The sequence below is a fragment of the Pagrus pagrus genome (assembly GCF_965226575.1).
Source record: "Pagrus pagrus genome assembly, chromosome: 1".
Classification (NCBI taxonomy): Eukaryota; Metazoa; Chordata; class Actinopteri; order Spariformes; family Sparidae; genus Pagrus; species Pagrus pagrus.
In genome coordinates this window covers 15,814,900-15,832,009 of record NC_140185.1, presented here as the reverse complement: position 1 = coordinate 15,832,009, position 17,110 = coordinate 15,814,900, and the positions used below count along the sequence as shown (strand labels likewise).

Below are 17,110 nucleotides of genomic sequence, written 5' to 3'. Positions count from 1 at the left end.
ATTTCATTTACAATGAAACGTGAAAGGATGTCTTCCATCTCGCATTATGGTGAAGGTGATGCATGTTTGTATTGCTTCATACACATGTGACAACCCTGCTTTCAAAACAGTATGACCTGAATCCCTTGCATGTGTGTACACATACTTGGCCAATAAAGTTGATCCTAATTCTGACTATGATCCTTCTAAATTTGTGTGTAATGAAATAACCCCGAAACAGGGAATATGCCAGCAGTGTAGTAAAAAGTATCCAAAAGTCATGCTTGGGTAAAAGTTAAGATATATTGTCAAAATCAAAGTCACACATGATTAGTATTTGAGTAAAAGTCTTAAAGTATCTGATTTAAATGTACTTAGGTATCAAAAGTACAAGTAAACCATACATATATTTACATGTATGTTTATACTGTACTAAACTGTAGGTATACTATTTGATATTCAGCATTTTTCTGATTTCTGATTTTTTGAATCAGTGTTTTTTTATTTTATGTAATTGCAGGTGAAATAAAGTAGCCTAATTTACAAATCAATCATCTCTGATGCAACTTGCCAATCTGCAAATTTACTAGCACCTAAAGTGAAATCTTTTAGGTAATACTGGCATCTAAAAGAAAACCTAACATTGATTTTTCAAATTTACATTTCCTTTTCAGAGAAAGTTGTGTTAATTTGAAAGTGCAGGATAACATGTATCTGATCGTTATTGCAGACGGCAAACTTGAACATCAACATATTATAGGTCAAAGCAGCAACGTCAACAACAGCAAGGAGGTGAAGAGGGAGATAAAGTCCCCAGACTCCCTTAAAAAATGACTCAATTTGTGAGTTGTTAAGTATGGAGAAACTTCCTGTAAATTCGGCATATGTTATAGCCTGTTACAGCACTCTTAGTCCCTGCATCCATGGCCATGAATGAGAGGAACAAAAGATTAAAATGGTGTCACTGGCTAATTTTTGCCCTGAGACCACCTAACAGATTAAATTTGCCCATGCCTGCGAAAAAAAAAATGTATTCACTAGCTGTGCCAAAGGCCTCTGCATTATGTAGGCATCTCTATGGGTCTTTAATTAGGTACTGAATAATGTATGAGCACATCTTCCTGCAATTTCACCATCAAATACCTTTATTCTGAAAATCCCACAGCGGAAGTAGTACGTTGATTCTGGCCCGTCCAGCTGCAGGAACTTTCGCTTCGTTCCTTCACAACAAGATGGACTGGAACGAAGACGATGGTGTAAGTCCGTCTATGTTTATTAGCTTCTTCTGTCGCCTGTGCTGTGAGGTTACCGGTTCATCTGGCGTAGACCTGGCTGACGTAGTTTTCCCTGCTGTTATCATAGCACGTTGTTAGCATTAACTAGCTAGCTTAATGTTAAATATTAGCCCGTCGGTTAAAGCGGAATAACCTGTCCTCAGTGATCGACACGGGCTGATCAACTGTCAGGAGGTCTGCTAGCTTCTGTGGGCGTAGCTAGCCCGCTGCTAGTTACCTGATGTGAAACTACGAGCTAGCTAATCTCTCCTCAGCCTCAGCGGTCAGATTCAGCTAGTTATATTCCTGTAAAGGTATGGACGTCCACGTCAGGGAGAGTCTGTTTGATTAGTGTGATTGACATGACGATACGTTGACAGCCAACGTGTGTTTAACCCTGTCACCGCGCGGTTACCTTCCTTATCTTCGCCTATTATAACGAAACGATAGTTAATCCTCTATCACAGCTTAACGGTTGCGGTTGCTGTTTCCTGAACCAGAGTCGTCAGCAACATGTGTCGTGTTCATCCAAATCCACATGTGTTTATAGTTTAGCATTGCAGTCAGACAGTTGGCTTTTGCCATATGTTATTAAATAAGCAACCTGTCATAACCAGCATCAACAGCCAGACTGATAGGAAATAACACAACATCCAGAAGATCCACCACAGAGGATTAAAGATAGCAGCCAGGTGCTAAAGGAGCAGTACATCCCAAAATACTAAATTAACCCATTAATTCACATCCTTGGCAGGAAAAACTCCATTGAAATGAGCAGCTCCTCCAACTATTAAGTATTTCTCTTTATATCCCTAAATGATTGTGAAATGTTTATCACAGTCAGCTCTTTGGAAAAGGGGAAATGGATCAGCAGCAGGCCTGTATATAATTTTGTTAGTACTGCAAGTAACGATTATGTTTATTCTCAGTTTATCTGTCTGTTTTTGTATTAATCGATTATTTTGTCTATAAAATGTCAGAAAAAGTGAATAATGCCATCACATTGACCCCAAGCCCATGGAGACGGCATCAGTATTGTATAAATGTGTCATTTAGAGTGACCTGAAGTCGACATGTTGGCTGATATGCACACGTTTGGCAGTGATGCCTCAAATGTGACAAAGACATGTAATGGATGTAGGATATTTTACAGTTTAACATTAAACTTCATTGTCTAAATGACATATCAGCGCATTTCAGACAACATACACACAACACTGATATATCTGTAACAGGCCAATATCAGCTGATAATAATGGTTGACCAATATAGCGATCAGCCTCTGATTTACAATGTATCAAACAGAAAATATGGCTTATATCTATATGTCATTTGACAGTACATAATATCACTTCAAGATATTGTCACATTGCCTAACCCTGCAGCTCATTCTCAATTTCTAGCTGTTTGTTGTTATTGAAAGTGTTCAATATTTACCTCATTGACAGCTATTTTACAAAGGACACCTTACAAATACAAAATGCACTTCACCTGAGAACAGCTGGGTCACCACAGTGAGTGAGGAAAATACTGAGAATGTGGACTATTCAGACCTGACATTGTTTTGCTGCAGAAGAATTTGATAATCTTATACCAGCTGTTTGAAAACCCAATGGGCATTTTATACAGTTTCTTGGGGAAAGAGACAGAAGACAGTGACTTACTGTGTATGTGATGGTCTTAGAATAAAGTTTTTTCAAACAGAATCTTAATAGTTTAAGATTTTAAATAACTGGCCGCCTGGAGTTGATGCGTGCGTGCAAGTATTTTGGGTATTTTAGTCTTCATTAGATAACAGACAGGTGAGAGATGGCAGGAAATGAGAAGGGAAAGATGGAGGAAAACATACAGTCAGGGTTTTTGGCCGGGCTTGTTGCTGCAGTGTTGCTTTTCCTCATGCTTCCTCAAATAAATTCATTATTCTTCTCAGATCACTAAACCAGCTTTCATGCCTTTCAGGCCCCAGGACTCTGAGCTCCTCTTCTCTGCCAATTTAAGGATTCCTAATGGACCATTTTGAACTAAATGTGTGTTTCCTTTGTGTCCATGTGTTGCAGGGATGTCACCACGGACATGGAGGCCACTCTCACAGTCACGGGCCGAGAGCGGCGCACCCCTTCATGACAGGCTTTCACGGACAGTTCGGCAAAAGCCCGGATCAGACGATGAACCTCAGTCAGCAGCCGAAGAAACGGTCGCACATGGACGACAGCAGCAGTTGGGATATAGTGAAGGCAACACAGTAAGTAATACACTTGAGATCTGTATCCGACTGGAAAGGATTAAAAACGTGTCAGACTGTAGAATAAGACAATCTCAAATTTTAACTTAACTCCAGGTTCTCAAATGATAGTTTCTGTTTTTGTAGGTGTTTTGTACTAAAAGTCTTTTTAAAAATGTTTTTCGCCTGGTGTCTATACAGTATTTTCACACGGGTAAGAAGATATACATTTCAAATATATTACTATAATTCTATAGAGCACAGAAGTAACTACACACCTTGACTCTCAACTGTGAATTTCTGGCAGTATTTGATTAATATATTTGCACAGGAGTTGCACGACGAAACTCAAGGAATGTACAAACGCTTTGAGTGCTCTGTGTTTAATCAGCAGTCAGAGGGTGATGATTAATTTTTTTTGTCCAGTTTAAAAGCAATTTAGAAAGAAAACCGTAAAGAAAAAAGTTGGCTTCACAAAGCAGTTATTGTACACAGCAGCACTTGAAGGTAACTGAGCTACGAGCGGCTTTTGCTAACTGATCAGTGAGTTCAGGAGGAGCCGAGCGAAGGTCACTCTTCTTTATAGACGGTAAATAAAAGAAAAGAATCTGCAGAGCCACTCCTATCCGTCTATTCATCGCTCTGTCAGTATAGTGGGAACCATGGGCTCACTCTTTCCACGCAGACTGAAAATAAGATTAAATGGACTTGGTTTTCTACTTAAGCGCACAGTAGATAGTAGTTCTTTCTTGCTTTAGCTGTAGTTTTGATCATTGTATTGAGGGTGCTGTATCTTATTTTTTTTAGCACTGTACAACAGAGGTGTGAGTCTTCACTGGCCTCACGATTTGATCACAATTCACCTGTCAATGATTAGAGTGCACAATGAACCTTGATGCAACTTGATGCATGTCAGTGTATCACATTGTTAATCTTCTACTGCACAGACTACTTTTTCATCAATTAAAACAAGCAGTAAGATAAATCCAAACTCCCTTTTTATTTAGAAAGTCCTTTCAAAAGTCAGATTAAAACAGTCTACAATATAAAACTGCATCTTTCAAAAAGCAGTATCGGTGTGACCAATCTCAGTAAAAAAAACAAAAAAACATAAATCCGTCTGCAGTGCTTTACAAGTGTGCTGGAATATACTACTAAAATATGGTTGTCCGCAAACTCCTGATTATGATGTGCCACTACATCGACGCAGAATCTTCCTCATCGCGATGCGTCTTAGAATAGGAAAATTTCCACACCTCTGCTGTACAACACAAAGCATCGGCCTGATGGTTATTATTGTTGATGTGTTCATTAAGTGCTTTCGCCGTGTCATACTGTCAGGTTCGGCATCCTTGAGCGTTGTAAGGAGCTGGTGGAAGCAGGATATGACGTCAGGCAGCCGGACAAAGAGAACGTCACTATGCTGCACTGGGCGGCCATCAACAACCGCTTAGAGCTGGTGAAGTAAGAGCAGCACTTATCACTTAAGTCTCGTCGCATCTGACTCACCAGAGAGACATGAAGAACCTGTTGTATTAACATTCCACTGCAGGCAACTCACCATTTTAAACAAATAGGCGGTCTGTTCTGAGTAGTAGTCCATTGTAATACCTTAGGCTGACGTAGAGTTGGGAGACTGTGGAATATCCTCCCATGAAGTTCTGGAGATCATTCGTAGATTTTGATTGGTTAGATTAGGTGAAATTAGGTAAAACACTGTACCGTATATCAATGAATTGTTAAAAACATGGCCATTATGCATAAAAATGTATTGAAATACTACTGTAAGTTAACATAAATAACACAAATTTAGAGTTACGTCAACCAAAGTAGAGTTAGAGTTGATGGATTGGTGCTGCTGCTGTCAGCTGAACTTCATATTAAAAACAAACAGCTTCAGTACAGTCAGTCCTTCCTCAGGGACTTTTCAGTGTCAGAGGCATCTTAGATATTGCACAGTGCTTTGAGCAGTAACAGACAGCATCACAAGCAACATCCAGAAAAGAAATAGAAACCACTGAAACGAAATACAACAAGCTCCAACAAGGTTGACACTCATTTGTTCTCCGTATCTTCCCTGCTGTTTCCTCTCAGGTATTATATTTCTAAAGGGGCGATAGTTGATCAGCTTGGAGGAGATCTGAGCTCCACTCCTCTTCACTGGGCCATAAGGTGACTGAATGACCTTAAAGTGTTTTGTTGCTAGAGTTTGCTTTGTGATTATTATTTTTTTTTTACATAACATTTATCAATGTGAAATGTCAAAGGAAAGGTAGAAACAAAAAAATACTTTATTTTCAGCCTCTCAAGGCTGCCATTATAACCATTTGTCATAAATGAGCAGGTATTTTGTCATCATATTTGCATAAAAAGTACAGTAAAGACAAATAAATACATGGGCATTAACCCACAAGTTACAAGTGATGTAAAGAGAAACTCAGCTGTGGCAGTTACATCACGGATCTGTTTGTCCTTTCTGCAAGGTTATATGTTTTAAAACATAGTTTAGTACTTTTTTTTCAAAATCTGTCTTTGGCTTTTGTCCACGATGAGGCAGGGGCACCTCCCCATGGTGATCCAGCTGATGAGATACGGAGCAGATCCTACCGTCGCAGACGGAGAAGGCTACCGTGCTCTCCACCTTGCCATCCTCTTCCAGCACATGGCCATAGCAGCTTATCTTATGGCTAAGGGACAGGTCAGACCCCACAATAACTTCATATCTGTAGAGGTCTTTTTCACTGGGTTCATGCTTATTTTACTTATCTTTTTATCTTGATTTGTAATCCTCTCATTTGCCTGTCTGCCTGCAGGAAGTCGATGGGCCTGACTGTAACGGACAGACACCACTGATGTTAGCAGCCCAAAAGATTATTGGGTTAGTAAATTATGTAAATGCATAAATATTATATTGAATGAATATAGATGCTGTGATTGGAGGTCATGTCTGTGATGCATTTTCTATTTGTAGATGTTGTCTGCCCATTTTTTTGTCAAATTCAGTAAATATTTCCTCACACCCTGCTCAGCCCTGACTCTGTAAATGGGAAACAAACAAATTGGCTTCGACAGAGCCACACACAATATTCCAGCCAATCCACAACAGGGAAACCACCTACACCCTGACACTGCACAATGCCATCTACAGTAGCCAGCAGAGGAAGAAGTCTTTAGTCTTGCTTGAATTGCTTTGGTGTATTAATTATGTAAATATATGAGCCTTGCAGTGTGCGAGCTGGCTTTTTGTGTCATGTTTTGCTCACTTTCAGCTCAGCATCTGCTCGTTTTGGTTTGGATGTGCGTGTACACTCCCTCATCCACGTCCTCACACAATATCTGAGATGTTACCTGCCAACTTGGTATTAAGATATTTTACTTGCTATGGCAGACCTCACCTTCTTTCCTTTGGACTTGCACTTCTTCGCCTGTGTAACAAAACATATCAAGGCTTACTAACTCTTGGCCGGCAGTCGCTCTGGATTCCACCATATTAATCATTTGGTCAGCGAGCCCAGTTGTTGGTGTTGTTGCCTTGGCAATGGGTGTCCATGAATTTGGCCTGCGGAGCATCTGAAGGAGCACTAAAGGAGGAATGCATATGTTTGGCTGTTGAGTTCAAATATCAACAATCTTTCTCCAGAATGACTGACTCCACCTTTTACAAACATTGGTGCTTTGCTTTTTTTGCTGGGATACATCTTTCAAGTTCTTCTTTGCCTTGATTAGAAAAAAGGGTTTTTTAATAAGCATTTAAAATACAGTTTGTAAACTTTATGAAAAGCCTATGCACATTAGAAAAGATGTGCATGATGTGTGAAAAAAACTTCCTGCCTCACAGCTTTCTTAAATGTTTTTGTGCATCTGTCAAACTGCCAAAAATATAAGAAATAATTGTGCAGAGTCTGTAGACTGATAAGTATCAAATACAAGCTTGAAGTCAGTTCACGACCTCCTCACATTACTGTCTAGAGATGATGTTGGAAAAATAATCGACACGTTGCTCTTCTGTTCCAGACCTGAACCCACAAACTTCTTAATCAAAAATAATGCCTCTGTCAGTGCTGTGGACAAAGTGAACAGGAACACTCCGCTGCACTGTGCCGTGCTGGCAGGAAATGTAGAAGCCGCCCACATCCTGCTGGAGGCCGGGGCCAGCGTGGACGCAGAAAACATCAATGTGAGCTTCACAAAACTAACACTGCAAAAGCAAGATGTCAAATAGTGTTGGTTTCAGTCTGCTGTCAGACTGTGAGTAACACGTCCCACTAGTTACCAGCTTATATCAGTCATATCTGTTGTTTGACCATCTGGCATCAACAGTGAATCCATGCAGAGTGCAAAATGTTAAAGAGACATAAGGATTCTTAGTTGTTCTACTTTTACTTAAAATACCTGGAATTATTTTAATTATCTCAAAAATATTTGTTTTATTTCACAGTTTTGACAGTTGGGGTGAATCACAGACTCAGATAGACTGAAAGGGCCCCAAAAATATGAACATATGTCGCTGTTTGGTCTTCACTTTTCATGTCCTCAATGTTTTAAATTCAGTCAATGTTTTAAAAACATTTATGAACAGTTGTTATCATCTTACATTTTGAATTGAATCAGTAATCATACCCGTCTTTGTGATGTATTGATGCTTCTTCTTCAGGGTCACACGCCCATCGACTTGGCTCACCAAGTGCACAGCCCGCTGCTCATCCACATGCTCAACCACGTCAAACAGGAGAGGATTCGCTCCAACTCGCGCTGCGTGCGGATCGTCAACAGATACAGGGTACACAGACACTTCAGACCACACAAAGGCCGACATAAAAAAATCTGGTCACACATTAAAAAAACAGTAACCTCTAGAAACACCATCTTATTTTCATTTACAGGTCTTTCTACAGTTTTTGCTCTGCACTGCCATGCTTGGAAGTGTAGGCGCCATAGTCGATATGAACTCAGAGTCCTGGCTGCTCAAGGGGATCCTGCTTGCCTGTGTGATAGGTGTGATCAATGTGGCCTCAAGGTGAGAGCTTAAATGTAACTGTAGAAAGAGTGAACAACCCACATTTTGCTCATGTGCTCCATCTATATGTTGCATGAAACTGCTTGTTTGTAATCTAATAAGAAATGTTTGTGTCTAAACAGGAACTTCCCAGGTCCAGCCTTTCAGTCTCTCCTACCCGCTACGACTCTCATGGCCTCAATCTTCTGGATGCTCGTCACCTGGTGCCTCTGGTTCCTTCCAGATATCCTTTAGTCAAAGGAAACAGCACTGTAAAGCAGTTACAAGACAGTTATGTGTGATGTTCAGGGCTTGTTTTTGCATTTTAATTACATTTTGGCATTCAGGAACTGAGCATTTGGTTAGCCTGCTATATTTCAAGTCATATTTGCATTTGTAATTCAGTTAAGACAGGTGTATGCCTTTTGGGATTTGTTTTAAAGGTATTCTTGGAAATGTAGGATGTGTGTATCAGATTAATGCACCACTATTCGAGAAACAGGAAATAATAAAGAGATATGGGCGCTGAGCAAACACTGCTGTATTTAAGTACACTGAAGTATTCCCTCCTTCAGTTTTTTTCTCATGTTTGATATTCTGATCAAGCTCATAAAGGAAGAGTTTCTTAACCTTTAACTCCACATGGACCCAGCGCCACAGTTCAGGTCGTGTTCACTCTGAATGCCACTGCTCTGCTTTACTACTACTTCCGCACCTGCAGGACCGACCCAGGCTTCGTCAAGGCAACTGAAGAAGAAAAGAAAATGGTGGGATTGCCTTAAAAGTTAGTCACCAAGTAATATTATCTTACGCGTTAATGTTTTATACATAAATGAGCGACGTTTTGTTTGTTTGTGTTGTCAGAATGTGTTGGTGTTGGCTGAAGCCGGCTGTCTGGACCCCAGAATATTCTGCACTTCTTGCATGGTGAGCTTTAAACACAAGACTGTTATGCTTGACTGCACTGTTCCACAAACACAATGACAACCCATGTTGTTTTAAACTGCTTTGTTCACAGGCAAAGAAGCCAATGAGAACGAACCACTGCTTCTCCTGTGATGCTTGTGTGGCGAAGCAGGACCACCACTCCGTCTGGACCAACGGCTGCATCGGTACGACAGATTGTGACAGCCAGAAAATCAGTATCATGTGAAACCACTTTGTAGTTGGAGAGCACGTACTTCCACCAATCCTCAAACTTGTCATATAGTAATTAAATTAAAAGATGTAGGAAGCTCAGTTGAAGATGTTCTCTCATCAACACATTTGTCGTCTTCCAGGTGCGAGGAACCACCACTATTTCGTCCTCTTTCTGTTCTCCCTCATGATGATGGGAGCCTGGATGTTCTACGGTTGTCTCATATGTGAGTGACTCAACATAACGGTCTAATAACAGCATCTGGCACAGTTTTAAATTTACACAGGACGCAAATGCTTGGGCTTTGCGTGTTTTTCAGACTGGAGGACTCACTGTGTGCTGCATTATGAGGATCAGGGCCTGTGGGGAGTGGTCTCCGGCCTGGTCAGCTGCTCTCCGTGGCTGCTCAGCATCTTCCTGCTGGCCTTCTATCACACCTGCTGGTCCGGCTCGGTCCTGGTGATACAGCTCTACCAGGTGACTCGCTGCTAAAACCATACTCCGAATGAAGAGAAACCTCAGAATAATCTTAACTAGAATTATCTAATTGTCTTCATAAATGTAATAGATTTGTGTGTGTGTGTTATATTTCATATTTATTTTATATATATATATATATATATATATATATATATATATATTTCTGCTAATGTAAAACAATATAAAACCAAATTCTAAATTGAAAACCGATCAAAATGAGCTTTCAGTATCAATTATTAGAATCAAAACCAGGATCAGTGATTCTCTCAGTATTTTTTCCCCAGTATCCTTTACTGTCAAATTAAATGGAAATACACCAACTTATCTTCCGTGAGAGTTGGGTTGAAGTGGCAGGAAAGGCCAAACCTGTTGAGCCACTGCATGAAATCTCCGTGTGTTTGCAGTCGACCGCTCTGATGCGTTTATACACACAATGGGTGTCTTCTCTGTACATGTGGTGACGGATGCGTTTCCTTTGTGTCGGAGCAGATTGCCTTCCTGGGACTGACCACAGCAGAGAGGACGAGCCTGACATTCCACCAGAGGAAACTCAGACAATCCGTCTCCCTGAGACAGAATCCATACAAGTGAGTTGACATCAGTGTGTTCGCTACTTCTGAATATGTGCTAAATTAGTTTCTTAATCTGGTCTTATTGTCTCTGGAATCCAAATTAGAGTTTGACTACAGTTTTTAAAACATAGATAAAAAGCAGCTTTATAATGTCATGTTCTTTATTTCAGTTTGCTAATCAATATTTAATAACAGAGGATAACAGATGTCTTTAGTTAATGGCTGTGTTGTAATTATGATGCAGGGGGAACTTTATGCTTCTCAGTCAAGGTCTGGTGCCTTAATGAACGTCTCCTTGTACATTAGCCCTGATTTATTACTGATACCACCGTGCCAAATGTGATAGTAGTCTCTATGGAAAATCAGAACTGAAATCATATTGAACGATGCGTAAGCTGATGTTTGCAGTTGTCTACTGAGAGGTTTGTGTAAGTGCAACTAGATGTGCAAATGGAAACTGGAAACTGGAAACCTGCACCTGCATCTGACAATGAATCCAGTGGCTCGTTTTCATATTCCCGCCTAATTTAACACTAAACTTCAAAAACATTAAAAATTATCTTCTTCTCAGACATTGTCAAACTCTGCATTAAATTATACATGTGACTAAAATAATATTCAGTCCTGTCAGGATCTTAGCTTTGTTGTGATTATTGACGCCCAGACTGGCTAAATCTGACGAACTGTGATCTAATATGCAGCCTCTTATAGTGTCGACTTCAAATCAGTTGCAGTGATTCAAAATGAGTTACATGAGGAATCTGGTTAGAAATGATTCAGTTTGAATTAGCTTTGCTGTTTGCTGAGAATTGAACTGTTCGTTGGCTTTACAGGAAGTAAGGTCCCTCAGGCGTTCATTTCTTTGCATGAAATCTGGTTAGATGAGGCTGCAACTGCGGTTGTGAATAATAATGTTGGTGAGGACTGGACAAAATGTAAAGCTCTTGAAAACAATGCTAGATCTTGTGTATAAGCAAAGTCCTGAGTTTCCTTTAGTTCCTCTCTTGATATCCTCTAATTTTTTTATTTAATTCAGTTAGATTCAGAATACTTTTTGTCCCTCGTCGGGCCGTTTGAAGAAGCACATTTTGCTTCTTTCCGACACATGAGAACAATCAAAAAAAGAAGATATGGTTCTGTAAGAAAAGAGTTGAATAAAAACAATATCCAACACCACAAGGGCGTGTTTGTGTTACGTCAAAATGTTTAAGTCCTGAATCCTCTCCAACCGTCTCTCTGCAGTTTGGGCGTGGTGAAGAACCTGGTGTCGTTCTTCCAGCTGCGTTGTTGTGGACTCTTCAAACCGGCCATCATCGACTGGACGCAGCAGTTTCCGCCCGGACGCGACCAGCCGATGTTCGGCCACACCGACATGGTCTGACCTCCCCGCCACCCCTCACTCAGGGTCAACGGTCAGACTCTTTCAGTGGTTCTGGACCAAAAGCACAAAGTGTATTTATTTATTTTTTTAATGGGTCGGCTCCTTGTGAAGAGAGACCACCATATCAGAAGTCGGGAAAACACAAAGCATTGTGTAGATATTGTTTGAATGGGATGCTCTTTGTACAGACTGCTGCTGCCTTATACTTGACCAATGTAAGTGAAATGAAAATCACAAATGTTTAAATTTGGGTAAGGTTAATCAAACCTTTAAAGGCCTAAATTGTAATTGAAGTTTTGAGATGTTTTTTATGAACACATTAAGCCTATTTTGTATCATCTGTTCTGAGGAAAAAAAGGATCTTTGTACGTGATAACAGTTGGTTTTATGACTTTTGTAAGAGTTGCATGTGTTTAATAATGAATGACCACTATATTACTTCAATAAAGCAATGTTGTGCCTGTCTTTTTAACTGGCTCTGTGTGGGCGTCAACATATGGGGGGGTGGACAGTTTAACAGAAACACTGTACAACCATGAATATCACTGTGGTGAGGCTAATAGATGTGCAGATTGTTCAACTCGGCAGTCACATCTGAAGCCTCCATATAGTGTTCAGCAAGTGTTATATTTTTGAATCTTTTTCTATGGTAAAAAAAAAAAGTAAGGGTTTACTGTATGTGCACCGTGTACTGGCAACTACGATAAATCATAATCACAAATACAGATGTGCACTCCGGCCATCTTAAGTTCAAAACAAATTAGTAGTATGCGTCAGTATCAACAGGCCTGAGAATCTGATTTTTGATTTTAAATCCTCACTAACCCAATTTTATATTATATCAAATAGACAAATGACATTATGTAATGTCAAAAGAGTCTATTGCTATGACGACCCCCCACATTGAAGCGGACTGAAGCTGCGAAGATCAAAAATAAATCAATTAATCAATCAATGGCTCAATAAATATATAAATATGCTAAAAATGAAAAAGTTCATTACTACCATGGACAATTAAATTAATAGGAGGGTGCTAAAGCCAATTAAAACAGAAATCTCAATGTCACATTGTGTAGATTATTAATGCCGTATCATTTATTCATTCATTTAGTCTCCGGAAAAATGTTCTGTGCTGGTCGGCCCCTGGAAATCCTTCTGATGATTTAAAGCAGCCGCTGTGATGAAAGTGTCTGCAGGTTTTTATAGATAACTTAAAGGCACAAACAGTGTAATGAACAGAATCCTCTGTTGGAGAGACCTTTTTAAAAAAAAAAAAAAATTTCCTCTGTGTCGTCATCTCTTCTAATTTAGCAGCTGTAATATCTCATCCCAGCCTGCTCTGCACGGCTGCTCACACATAATTGTTTGGGAGAAATCAACTCATTCCATTTGTTAGTCGCTTGTTGCCTCGATCACTCTAATTAATTATTGCGCAGAATATTTATGAATGCAAATAAATTCTATTAATAATTAACTCAAACAAGATGAGGCACTGCAATTGTCTCGTCACAGCAGGAAGTCACAGTGATGGAAATAAGTTAATTGACTCATAAACAGGGTTGGGCGAGTCATTTTGCAGTTGTAACCATCAACTATAATTAATAATACAAACAAAAGCATCTAAAATCAGTGATATAGTAGTTCAGCTCATTCCTGTATGTACAAAAGTCTAGTTGAGGGCCCCAGATTGTATTTAAATTCTCTATTTCCTCTTTCCCTTCGTTTATAAAAAAACATTTTTTTCAGTAACAAACTCTTTTCAGGATACATTTTCAGGTTTCAAAAATTATTTTATTTCATACTTAAAATCGACAATTAAGTATTATGTATTAAGCAAAATTTTACCCAAATTTTCAAGATAATCTCGACCTTAAAATATTGCTCGACCCTGCTATTTGATATATGCTCGTCCACACCATCCAGTGCAAAGGTCAAGGCTAAGTCTCCACTGAAACAGCTGCCGTGTGACGCGGTTTGAGTTGAGTTTGAATGCTCACTGTCGTTCCTCCAACATGGCTTCGTTCCCCAGTCCAAATCCTTTCGGGCCAAAGTTTTTGGCGTAGCAGACTGAAGAGAGAATTAGAAAACAATGTTGAGTTAATTTTATACATTAATGTGCTTTTTCTGTGTGTGTGTGTGTGTGTGTGTGTACCTTTACAGTAAATCTCTCCGTCCTTGTCTGTCACTGTGGTCGACTCCAGACTTTTACCACACAGGGCGCAGCGAAAACAGGTTTTATGCCAGGGCTACACACACACACACACACACACACACGGACACACACACACAGAATTATTGATAATCACCAACTTAATATTTTAAAAAAGTGCATTTTCAAATGTGTGGAAATAAAAATACAATACAATAAACAAAATTACATTAAAATAAAAACCAATGAGGAATCAGAATATCCCTGGAAGGACGGCCCTTACCTTCCCTGCTCCCATCACCTTCTCTGCTGCGTAGACGGCTTTGGAGCAGCGAGGGCAGCGATCTGAACCTCCAAACTTCTGGGAAAACTTATTGGCAGTGGAGTTTGAAGCAGCTGGTTGTGCTTTAGAGCTAGAATGAAAAAAACAACAACACTGTGATGATATTTCTGATCATTGGTTTTGGTATTAGTTATAGACTTGTTTCTGTATCTGTTTCAGAAAGGAACCTTATTCATGCTGAAGTATGGTGAAATTAACTTCCAACAATTAAAGGGTCAGTTCTCTCAAATCACCAAAAATTAAGGGGTATGATGAAGGAGCCTCAAAGCCAAAACTACTATGTTGCTCAACACAACTCATGTTTTATATGTGATTTGGGTGAAATTACCCTTTAATGAACACATACCTCTGAGGCTGCAGGTCTACGTTCTGTCCAGGAGGATCAGAGCTCAGAGCTCCAGCTCCTTGCCCATATCCGTAGCCTTTTGGACCATATTTCTTGCCATAACAGGACTTGCAGTAAATCTCAGACTCGTGCGCTGCGACCGTGGTGCTGTCCAGCCCTTTTCTGCAGCTCACTGTGTGAAAACACAAATATTTAGAACATTTCAACCAGTTATGCTTGGCTGTGTGAAATGGTTTCAGATTGTCCAGTGTCGTGGTGGAGTAATGGAGGTTAAATAAAGCTCCCACCTAACTTGTTTTATCAGTCAACAGTGGCATTACACAGAGCCAGATGTCTTGTGTTTACTATTTATAGGAGAGGAGGAGAGTGTTGGATGAATGTTTGAGTAAAGATGAACACTTAGCAGATGGATGAGCTTATCGCAGACCTTTCAGAGCTCCCGCTGGAACAATCCAGCAGTCACACAGACTCACGTCCAACCAACTGGAGAGTGTTTGTGTTTGTGTAGAGAACAGTAAACACATATGAGGTGTCCAATCTGAGTCCCTGGATTAGGCCTAGATTGGCTGTATCACAACAGGACCGCAACTGACATTCAGGTCAGGACGTCCGGCCAAAAAACAATAAGAGAAGGGAGAGCTCTGCTGGGCCGCAACAAGCCAGAGAGCTGCGATTCATTTGCTAGAATATGTTACATGAGAAAAGGGCATTTTATGGCGTAAAAGTGAGCGATTGATGAGAGAATGCTGGCTAACAGGAAAAGTATAAAGATTAGAAAAAGCGACACGAATATAGAAACAGAGTTGAAATTAAGATGAAATGAGGCAAGAAAGACGGATAGGAAAAGTAGCAAGAAAGATAGGAATGATGCAAGGAAGAAGGAAAAGATTGAGGTGGGAGAGATTCAAGGAAGAAAGTAATGAAGGAAGGAGACACGCAAGAAACGAAGCAAGTAAGAAAAGAAGGAGGAAATAAAGGAAAAAGGGAAAAAGCAAAAAGAAGTCCAAAGAAAAAGAAGTAAAAATATATGGTAAAAAGCATGAGCAAGAAAAAACAAAGAGAGAAGTAAGAGAAAGGAAGAAGTAGGGAATAACAGGAAGAAAAGAGGAAAAAACAGAAGGAAAAATAAAAATAAATCAAAAAGACAGAAATGGAGTAAATTACAGATGGGAAGGGAAGAAACAATATAAATGAGCACACTTAGAACACAAAATATTCAGCCTCAGCTCTCATGGACAGCAATTAATGTGTCAACACGACAGCTGAAAAGAGTAAAGACACGATGAAACATGGAGTGTAAACTATGTCAGGAGTGTGATTCTGCTCATCCACCCTGACACGCTCCCTGTTGGACCAGTGAAGAGAAGAAAGAAGCGGCCTGCTCACTGCAGATGAAACAGGTCTTGTGGAAGCTCCTCCCGTTACACTGGATCTCCTCTGCATGGTACACCGTCTTCTCACAGGCTGCACACTTGGCACCTCCTCCCCAGTTTGGCATCTTAGAGAAACAGATAAACAAACTCAGAAGTGCAACTAATCAACTACTTAACTTTAATCAGTCTATAGAGTACTGACTCAAATGTAAAAGATTACACCCATAATAGATATTTAGAGTCTAATGAACAATTAATTGGAACATTTTTTTCTCAGCTGCATGAGTTGTTTTTGGGAAATGTCTTTAATTATTCCCCTGCAACATGCTGCCTTTATATTGCTTGCCAAACCTCATATATATCCAGTTTACAATGATGTAAAACTGAGAATAACTGCAAATGTTGACTGTTGACTCCATCGTCCCTCAACTGCTACCTCCGCTAAAAGCCTGATGATGTGTGAGTCCTGGCCTTCTGTCCTTCTGACTGACATTCAAGTTTCCACTCATATCAGAGGCTGAACACCAGCTCACAGGACTGGTATGTGATATTCCAAGAATAGAGGCTTTACTGAGACATCACACAGACAAAAGCCACGCCGCCTCTCCATCAAACATGGAGTTTTTATGAAGTATTTTAAGCATGACCAGAAATCTCACAGAAAATTGTCTCTTTACGTTCATGTTAAAATAACACAAGTCTAATAAAATAAATGTAATTCCACCTAGAATAAGTTAATATCCTAATCAGAAAACAACCCATCGCCCCTGTGTTACAACAAAGCACTCGACTACTAACAAAAAGCTTGAAGGAAATGAGTCCTACCTCGAATCCGAGCCTGTGTGCTTCGGTCCTAAA

General features: G+C 39.9%; 2 protein-coding genes across 2 annotated transcripts; one reads left to right on the top strand and one right to left on the bottom strand.

Moving 5' to 3' along the window:
• The first annotated feature begins 1,138 nt into the window (after window positions 1-1,138).
• On the top strand, window positions 1,139-12,506 carry zdhhc13 (zDHHC palmitoyltransferase 13). Its single transcript, XM_084368391.1, has 17 exons — window positions 1,139-1,235; window positions 3,311-3,495; window positions 4,816-4,938; window positions 5,569-5,646; window positions 6,028-6,172; window positions 6,288-6,352; window positions 7,489-7,651; window positions 8,129-8,254; window positions 8,358-8,491; window positions 8,614-8,716; window positions 9,115-9,237; window positions 9,335-9,397; window positions 9,489-9,582; window positions 9,751-9,834; window positions 9,928-10,085; window positions 10,578-10,675; window positions 11,903-12,506. Exons 1-17 carry the CDS (start codon window positions 1,212-1,214, stop codon window positions 12,039-12,041), a joined length of 1,905 nt encoding a protein of 634 aa, XP_084224517.1. The 5' UTR covers window positions 1,139-1,211; the 3' UTR covers window positions 12,042-12,506.
• Window positions 12,507-13,952: 1,446 nt separating this feature from the next.
• On the bottom strand, window positions 13,953-16,377 carry csrp3 (cysteine and glycine-rich protein 3 (cardiac LIM protein); the record flags this gene model as incomplete). Its single annotated transcript, XM_084364261.1, has 5 exons — window positions 13,953-14,108; window positions 14,194-14,287; window positions 14,474-14,603; window positions 14,880-15,051; window positions 16,266-16,377. The coding sequence occupies 5 exons, from the start codon at window positions 16,375-16,377 to the stop codon at window positions 14,035-14,037; spliced, it is 582 nt and encodes a 193-aa protein (XP_084220387.1). The 3' UTR covers window positions 13,953-14,034.
• Between the last annotated feature and the right edge of the window lie 733 nt (window positions 16,378-17,110).

Bases quoted from the DNA above. Each gene is read 5' to 3' on its own strand.
- zdhhc13 (XM_084368391.1), top strand. From the start codon at position 1,212: ATGGACTGGAACGAAGACGATGGT. The intron at 6,353-7,488 runs GTTAGTAAATTA...CTTCTGTTCCAG, and splicing joins GCAGCCCAAAAGATTATTGG to ACCTGAACCCACAAACTTCT. The intron at 9,398-9,488 runs GTGAGCTTTAAA...CTTTGTTCACAG, and splicing joins TATTCTGCACTTCTTGCATG to GCAAAGAAGCCAATGAGAAC.